The sequence below is a fragment of the Pogonomyrmex barbatus genome, unplaced genomic scaffold (genome assembly GCF_055798465.1).
Source record: "Pogonomyrmex barbatus isolate J1 unplaced genomic scaffold, ASM5579846v1 scaffold5, whole genome shotgun sequence".
NCBI classification, from domain to species: Eukaryota; Metazoa; Arthropoda; class Insecta; order Hymenoptera; family Formicidae; genus Pogonomyrmex; species Pogonomyrmex barbatus.
Window position 1 is genome coordinate 6,036,748 of NW_028297149.1, and position 9,101 is coordinate 6,045,848.

Genomic DNA, 9,101 nt, shown 5'->3' on the forward strand with positions numbered 1-9,101 from the left:
GCACTGAACTCTTTGTAACGCCATTAACATATTCAATTCAGCTTTAATTTAAAAGATAAATCATCACCTGTTTAACGCCTCGACTTTCACCATGTGAGGATCCACCTCGGCCTTGAAATTGGCCAGCTGTTTGATCTGCTTCTTCACTTCGTCGATGTCACTGCCGAGCGGACCCATCTCCGCGAATCTGTCTTCGGCCTCTTGCAAGAACTCCAATAGATTCTGTAATGTTTCATGGAATTCCATTGCTTTTTCCATAGCGTCGATCAGATTTTCTTCGCGTCTGGCGTACAGAGCGGTGACGTTATCCCAAGCTTGATCCAAATCTTCGATGTGTTTTCGCACTTCAGGTTTGTCTGGCTCGCCGCACAAGCCCATCAATTCGTGTCCTGATGCTCGGACTTGTTCAACATCCGGTTTGGTCTGATCGATCTCTTGTCGGATTTCTTGCAATGCCACTTGTTGTTGCTGAATGGCGGCTGGTTGAGCCGCCGGTGGTGCTTGTCCAGCCAGCGCGTCTTGCAGTTCCCTCAGAGTGACCATAACTCCGTTCAATTCGGCCCAGAACTTTTCGGCGACAGCCAGAGTATCGTCCAAAGTGTGACCGCGATCGGTCGTGGCTTTCTGTACATCGGTCCATAATTTGTTCAGTTTATCTAGCTTGCGTTTGATATCTTTTACCGCCGGATCAGCTCTATTACCCGCTTTACTGATAACATCATCCGCGGCTTTCTTGACGGCTGCGTAAGCTTCGGATCTCTGAGCGAGATCGTCTGCCAAGGCCGCGTTCTCCTCCATCTGGTCGCGCAAACGAGCCGGATGGGCGCTAATGGGCTCGGCACCGTTCACTTGATCGGCAGTAGAAGACAGGGCGCGCAACATACCCTCCAGTTTGTCGGAGAACTGCGAGGATTCCTGTAGCGCTTGTTCTAACGCTTGTTGCCGGCCTCTCAATTCGGCTCTCAATGCCGCGTAGCGAGCGTTATCATTATCCAAAATGTCCTGTACTTTGATACCTTCCTCTTCATTACATAACTTAATTAATGCCTCACCGGTCTTGTTGAGTTTTTCTACTAGAGGCTTGTGTTCATTAATGCTCTGTATGAGAAGTTCGTTTTTGTCCTGCTGCATTGCTATTAAGTCAGGTCGCAATGCAGGCATGGGTAGCATGGCGATTTGTTGTTCAGCCTCTTCGAGCCAGCTGACCAAGCCAGTGTGGGTATCACGAAGGTGTTCCGCTAGCGGTAAAGCTTGCTCCAAAGCTCCCAATCTGTCTGTCGATAAGCTCGATACAATCTCCATCGTTTCACGCAAATCCTCCATCTTATCTCTAATGGTAGATGTATCTTCGTGCTGAGCATTTTCACGTATCACTTTCTTCGCAGTCGAAATAACATCACGGACTCTACCTTTCTGACTGGATATATCGTCATTCAGCGCTTTGTGCTCTTTCAATTGTACTCTAATAATTTCAGGCTCGCTGCTGGGCGGCTCGGCTTCTCGAAGTTGATTGTCCACCTCTCTAAACCAATCGAGTAAATCATCAATATCGCCAATTACCTCCAAAGATCGCTGCTTGCTTAGCTGAATTCTTTCAGCCTTCCTCTGGATCTGTTCAGCAATAGCATCGAATCGCCTGTTGTCTCTAGTCACAAGACCTTCGATGGTCGCAGCACCTTCTCCTGGCGACATTTGGCACAACTGTGGGCCAATCGCATTGATTTTGTCCAGAACAGGTCTGTATTCGGATATTTCCATTTCGAGTCGGATAATCTCTTCTTCGCGAGGCTCGGCAGATTGCAAAGCCGTCTCTGCGCCTTGCATCCAATCCATTAAACGATTGTGATTATCGTGGAATTGTTGCACCAATGGTAAGGATTCTTGAGCATGTTTCAAGAGATCCGAGCCGCGTGTGACGAGATCGTTAAATCGTCGTTGCAGAGAGTCCAATTTGTCCTTCAATTGAAGCGCTTCGTCGCTCGAGATGTGTTTCATTAGCTCCAAACCAGAATCCACGGTACTGTCAACCTCCGTTTGTCGCGTGGATACCTCTTCCGTAAGATCTGCGAGATCTTCCATTTGTTGCAAGAGTTTTTCTGTATGTACAGCCAAGATGCGATATTTCGACAATCGGATTTCCATGCTCTCCATCCATGCTTGTAAGTCCTGGTATGTGAGAACGAGATGACGTAAACCCTGCCTCGAACGTTGCAACAAGGCACCAAGAGCTTCCGATCGTTCGACCAAAGCGGCGTATCTATCTGCTGCGTCCTGAAGTTTATCGGCCAATGTGGCAGCTTCATCTTCGCCTACTAGCGACATAAGTTGACTGGCTATTTCCGTGAGCTCGCTAAAATCTGGTGTCTTCGATATAATATCTTCGTGAAGTATGTCATGCTCGCTGACACGTTGCTGTATCTTTTCCTCATCAGTAGGAACCAACTCCATATCTCTTACTTTCTTCTCCGTTTTATCTAGCCAGATAGCAAGTGGTACCAATTTATCTTGGAATCGCTTCGCCACAGCCATCGCTTGCTCAAGAGCATCCATTCTCTCAGCAGCGCTTTCCGTCAGATTGTCAAATCTGCCTACAAGATCGTTCAATTGTTTTTCGATGGCTTTACGCTCCTTCGGATCTGCATCGGCGGCTACCTCTCGTCCCATGTTATAAAGAGATGTCATAGAATTTTGTCGATCCATCAACATCTTCTTTAGGAATTTCTGCTCTTGCAGTTGTGCCTTCACGACTTTGTAATCTGAAGAAGGTGGTTTTTGATTCGAAACCATTTCTTCCGTATCGGTCAACCATTTCTCCAAACCGTCCAAAGCCTCTTGAAATTTGCCCGATTGTAATAATCCAACATCCAATTTGCGATCGCGCTCGTTTAGCTAAAAAAATAATTATAAATTAAATCATAAAATAATGCATCCTGTTAAGTCTCATATAAATATCGGAAAACATACACATTCTTCGACGCTTACATATAAATCAAATACTCACCCTGTCTTTCAAGTCGTTCCACCTTTCGTTCATTTTATCGACATCTTTTTCGATATTGCTGGTATTGACATCTCGTCCTGCAGTCTGTATAAGACCTTGACCGAGCGCGTTACAATCTTCAACAGCATGTGCTAATGGCTCGATCTTTTTAATTTTGAGAGTCCTGAAGTCCTCCTGCTGAACTTTAATCGAGTCCACTTCGGATCCAACAGGCTTAAACCTTCTGACATGTTCGTTTGCGTCATTGATACCCTCCATAACATCCGCGTGCAATTGATAGAATTCTTGTAACTTGTTCAAGGTAGATGTGAGTTCGTCTTCTCTGGTACGCGCGCGTTCGTCCAACTTGCCAATTTGTCGTTTAAATCCATCAACTTGATCTCTCGTTGCTACAGCATCGGCAGCGAAGCCGTAATCGACCAAACGTTCACCACGGTTCTCTAAATCACCGATTTCCTCGTAGAGCTTGTTAATTTTGCTGATAACCTTAGCGGTATCTTCCAATTGTCCTCGCACGATCTTAATCTCTCTACCAGCTGCTTTCATGGAATCTAAATCTTTCTCGAGAGCGGATAGATGCTGGCTGATGTATTTCGCTTGATCATTGAATTGCGCAACAGCTGTAGCTGCGCTTTGTAGTTCGTTGCATCTATCATCCAATTTCGCTTGCAGGTCGTTAATACGATCGTTAATATTGTCAGTTTCGTCTTGTAAATGTGTCGCATCAACGCCCTGCTCACCAGCTTTGTTTACGAGATCGTTAGCCTGTTGTTTCACGCATTGCAAAGGTTTCTTTAAGCTCGTTGTTTCCTCTCGCAAATTCTAAAAATTATATAATTATTAGTATATATTTTTTTATATTTTAATTGTAATTTTTTATTAGAATATAGAAAACCACCTTTATTCTATCGAGAAGCTTTGGATCTTTAGCCGCTCCGCCGAGAGCATCGTGCGAAGCCAATTTATCTTCGCAACGTTGTAAACCGTGCTGCAAATCACGTAAATTCTCATTAAAGTCCATTAGGTGACGTGCGGTATCTTCCAAGGATTGCGTTCTGGATATTAAGTCTGCAAGAAATAAATAAATTATGATATAACATACGCAATATAATTACGATGAATTATAAAATATCAAATAATAAATTTAAATGTACCATTATTTAACTTATCCCATCTGGTTTTCATAGCACTAAGCTCATTCTTCACGTTTTGTTTGTCAATGTCGCAGGCTCCAACAAACGTTTCGCCAAGCGTCTTGTTATTTTCAAATTCTCCAGAGTGTTTCCACACTTCGTTTCTGAATGATGACAGTTCTTTCAACTGCTTCTCGATATCCTTGCGTCTAAAGGAAGTAGGGATCAAACTATCCAATTTATCCTCGGCTTGTCGAAGCCACGGAAGAAACACGTCTTGAGCTTTGTAATATTTCTTGCAATGTTCTGCACATGTCTGCAATCGAGTATGTCTTTCGACAGTATCCTTCTTCAAACGATCCCACTGTGACTGCATCTTATCCAAGTCACGTTGAAGCGAGCGGTTTTCAATTTTCTGAGATCGCGCAAGTATGTCGCGTCCTTTGTTCAAGAGCATTATAACTTCATGCTCTTTACTCATCACATTACGATAAATAGGCTAAAAATAATGTTTAATTTTTATTTAACGTAGAACTTACAATATGGAAAAATAAACAAAGAAAAAATTTCTTAAATAATAATACGTACCTCATGATGATCAAGTTGCTGTTGCAAAATTTCTCTATCAGCAGATACTAACAGTTTTTCTGACATGTTTCCAAGTTCGTCCGCAAGCCATCCTAGAGTTCTGCTACAAGAGGCTTCGAATTGTCTTCCATCGCGAAGATTACCTTCAATTTCTGCTTTCCTGTGATCCAATTTCTTTTGCAAATTATTGTACATCTTGCTGAGTACGGCGAGCTTTCCTTGAATTTCAGATTTCGACGCTGGGTCACTCATCAGAACCTCGCACAGTTGCGCACCGGCCATTTCCGCATCCGCTAATAATGGTCTCTGGCCTTCCAATTGCCTCTCCAAATTCTCGATCTTACGAAGTTGATCTTCGGGATCTTTTTCAAGAGACAATTCGTCCAGATTGTCTGAAATTCCTTGCAAGGCATCTCGTAGTCGATTAAGACTGGCATCAAACTCACGACTAGTATCAACGGCGTCTCCTAAACTCTGAGCTCTTTCGTCCAATCTTCCCATTTGATCTGCCCACCGTTGCAAAATGCTCTGCAATTTCATGTTTATCTTCTGTCCATCCGGAGAATCTATGGATATTGTGACAAGAATACTTTCTCCGATTTGTATTAGATGATCCAATTGCGGTTGCTGAGTTCTAAACTCCTCTCGCAAGACTTGAACTTGTTGTACTTGACTCGCAACCATACGGGGATCGGCCGAAATTGGTCCCAAAGCGCCCAGCATACGTTCTTTAGCGCCAAGCCAAGAATTAAGACCCTCGTACGTATCATAGAAGTCTTTAATGTCTTCCAAAAATTTAATTCGATCCTTGCATCTGTCTGAAATCGATCGCCATCGACTGGCAACATCTTCCATCTCATCGTTCAATCTATCTACACCGTCCGCTCCCTTTTTACGTCTGACCAAATCTCGCACTTGCGTACGAGTGCTATCCAATAAAGATTGTTTCTCGTACATTTCTTCAACGAGAACTTTAACTTGCTTGGCCGTTTTGTCCGCATCGTCTTTAGTCGCAGGCATACTCTCTTTTGGCAATTGCCGTTGAATCTGATAAAAATGTTTATATATTATATTCTGATTAATCAAATACACATTATAAGAAATATTACTTTAAAAAATAAAATTACCTTATCCAAGAATTGGGAGAGTACTTTCAAGTGGTCCAAATGTTTCTTTAATTCCTCTCTGATATTGTCCAACTCCGTTTGGCGATCTGACAATCTGACGCCGAGTAATCCATATCTGTGATTAATTTCCGAAAGTTGTTGTTGAACCGGCGATAACTCTTCCAGATGGAAACCATCTTGGCTCGAACGGCGGCTGCTGAATCCACTGCTACCACCTGGGGAGACCGGACTTTGAACTGCGTAGGATTTAATGGGTGACGGCGAACGACCGTCTTGTGACATACGCAGTACTACAAAAAAAATGACAGAAAAAAAACGGTCAAACGTAACGAAAATGGCAATGATTGTGTGCTGAAAAAGATGCAACGTGATAGATATATAACTAGTAGAGTTGTTATAACTGATAAATTTACTAATAGCAATTAATTTGCGGAAAGAACCGATGTGCAGAATTCACATCATGCTATCGAAAGGAGTACCTATGCAAACATATGTAGTAAAAATAGTAATGTACCTGGTCTCTTCGTCGGGCTAGTACTGCCACGTCGACGAGTTGGACTCTCACCGCGTTCTTTCATCAAGCTGTCGTAAGCAATGCCAAGATCATTGATCTTATCGACTGTGTTGCCATAATCACGATATTCCTTCTGTATAGGCTTCAGTTCCTCCTGTTGCATCTTCAGCTTATCCAGATCTACGGCAACCGGCTCGAGTCCTTGCACTTTGTTCTCTGTACGAGTAAGCCAATCGAGTACTTGATCTCGCAGCTTTTCGTAGGCTATATGTTGTTCTGCCCGTGATTTGCACAGTCGTTGTTTCTCGTCCAGTAGATTGTTCAGTTCCTTCCATTGAGATTCGAGTGCCTTGATTTTATCTCTAATTGCACCCGCTTCGGTTATATCCTTTTTAGAGATCAAATTCTTCCCATTACGTATTAGATCTTCGAAGTTTCCGCGTTGATCCTCACGCATGTCTATCAATTGCGCCATCTTAGCTTCGCACTCCGACATATCGAGCTTGTTCAGATCTCTCGAGTCGAGAATTTCCATTATGTGCGCGTACCAATTCTCGAATTTGGCCACATCTCCCAGGAATTCGTTTAAGGCTTGCGCGATTTCATCCAGGAATTCACCGCGCCTCAAAGACTTGTCCATCAGTTTCTCAAATCTGCTTTGCACATCTTTCAGTTTGCTTTCGATACGTTTAGCAATGCGAACGTTGCTCGAATTCAAGAGAAGATCCTGAGCGTTCGCTGTGATAGTTTCCACACTCAAACGATGACTATCCAAGTCTGCTTGAAGTAATCGCTGTTCTCTTTGTTGCTCTTCCAAGCGTTCCTTCTGCAAACTTGCCGGACGTTGAAGCGATCTGTACGTGTATAATTTGCATTAAAATAAAGATAGACTTGAGATAATACAGAAAAATTCATAAATAATAACTTGTCCTACTTACTTAAATTGACTTTCAACATTGTTCAACCATGCAACGAGACTATCCAATGCGTCTTGCACTCCTTGACTTCTCACCAATGCAGTGTCAAGTTCTTGACATTTGTCAGCCAGAGCATTACTCAGTTGTTTGTATTTATCTTCTAACGCTTTCACTGGTTCCTCAAGCTCGTTAGCCTCGTTGATTGTCAACTGGCCTTCTAGAGAATTCAACAGGGCCTCAACACTATGTTTAGCATTGTCAACTAGACGTTCATTAGCGAGGAATTCATTATTCAACGCCTTGGCTTTGCTCAGCTGATCCTCAACTTGTTTCGGTTCCGCGGCAACGGGTTCGGAGATAACTCTGTGCACTTTCGGTTCGATATCCCTCAACCACGTTCTAGCCTTATCTAAAGAGTCGTGATAGTCCCTCTGTTTGCCACCGACTCCCGACAATCTGTCTGACAACAGATTTGCTCGAGATAATAAATCTTTGTATCGAGCCGTAGCGCTGGATACTTCGGCTCGTACGGGTGAATCCTGGCTGGCTGTGGGCTCTTTGTGTGGCAATCTTTGTGGCAAGCTGGTCCTGAAGTCATTAAGAACTTGGAGATACTCTTTACTCTCATCAACAAACTTTTGCGCGGCCATCGTAATAAATCTCAAATCTGCTTGATGAGCGATGACATCACTAATAAAATCTCGGGTCGTGTCGGTGCTGCTACTGAGTTTGTTTAAGTCAGATAAGGAGCGCTCCTTATCCTCGAGAATGCTTCTGGCTTTATCCAACCAAATCGAGAATGTCGTGAGTTCATTCCTAACGGAAAAGCAAATCAATTAAATTCAAAAAATAAATAAAATAAAAAATCGATAAATACATGAAAGATACTAACTTGAATTTCGTCAGTTCGTCTCTGGCACCAATGAGACGTTTCACTAATTTGTCAGTACGATCTAATGCTTTGTCAAATCGAGTCTTCAGAGATCGACCGTTCTTTTCCAATGTAGATACTTCATCGCTAGACAATACATTGCTGCCAGTCAAGACGACTTGTCGAATTTGATCCAGGCAGGATGAAACGGGTCGGCTGTGCGACTCAAGATCCTCTTTTATTTCCTGCAAGTAAGATTTCATATACGTAATTATTTAAATCTGAAATAAACGTATTTATACAAATTGCCCGATTAATTATATAGATTCTATTGCTCACCTTCATAATAATTATTTGTTTTCTTAGCTCTTCTACATTTTCCTTTACGGTATCTTGATCCGCCAGTTTGTCCTCGATTTCGGAGATCCATTGCAGGAGCTTAGACAGCGTTTCGTCGCAGAGCTTATACTTCTCCTCCACCGCTTGCTAAAATAGAGTTGGAAGAAAACAATTCATTTTTATCTACTCGTGCATTTCATCTACTTCATTACACCTAATGTGCTAGAAAGAAAAACTTAAATAAATTATAAGAATATCATCATCTTACCAATGACGATATTAGGTATCGTATTAATTAAAGATTAAAGAAAACATAGGTAAGCTTACATATCTCACGCATGCAAACACAGGCACACTTTTAACGTACAGGTAAAATAACAATATTAAATGGTAGCTTTAATTTATCTGCAAGAGCTGCATATCTCTCGTATAGGTTTTTTCATATGCAGTTTGAAGCACAACGATAACAGTATGAAGATAACGTAATTGCATAATACAATACACGTTCCAACAAGCAAATAAATTAAAACGCACAATGACGGAGTAACAATCGTGTGATGGTAAACTGCATATATAATAATGCATATGATACAGATAATGTACAACGTGGA

At 42.3% G+C, this 9,101-nt stretch overlaps 1 protein-coding gene across 39 annotated transcripts in view; it reads right to left on the bottom strand.

Annotated features, from left to right (window-relative positions):
* Positions 1–9,101, bottom strand: part of shot (dystonin-like protein short stop) — a 106,084-nt gene that overhangs the window by 18,094 nt on the left and 78,889 nt on the right. For 38 of the 39 annotated variants that reach the window (XM_089081684.1, XM_089081691.1, XM_089081682.1 and 35 more), the window contains 10 exons: positions 8,491–8,637; positions 8,173–8,396; positions 7,302–8,096; positions 6,364–7,217; positions 5,850–6,139; positions 4,723–5,769; positions 4,156–4,633; positions 3,900–4,069; positions 3,002–3,823; positions 68–2,889 (listed from right to left, as the gene is read on the bottom strand). In XM_089081684.1, the coding sequence (XP_088937810.1) occupies positions 68–2,889; positions 3,002–3,823; positions 3,900–4,069; positions 4,156–4,633; positions 4,723–5,769; positions 5,850–6,139; positions 6,364–7,217; positions 7,302–8,096; positions 8,173–8,396; positions 8,491–8,637 (7,649 nt within the window). The remainder of the gene's footprint in view (positions 1–67; positions 2,890–3,001; positions 3,824–3,899; positions 4,070–4,155; positions 4,634–4,722; positions 5,770–5,849; positions 6,140–6,363; positions 7,218–7,301; positions 8,097–8,172; positions 8,397–8,490; positions 8,638–9,101) is intronic. The other variant, XM_089081675.1, reaches the window with a different exon arrangement.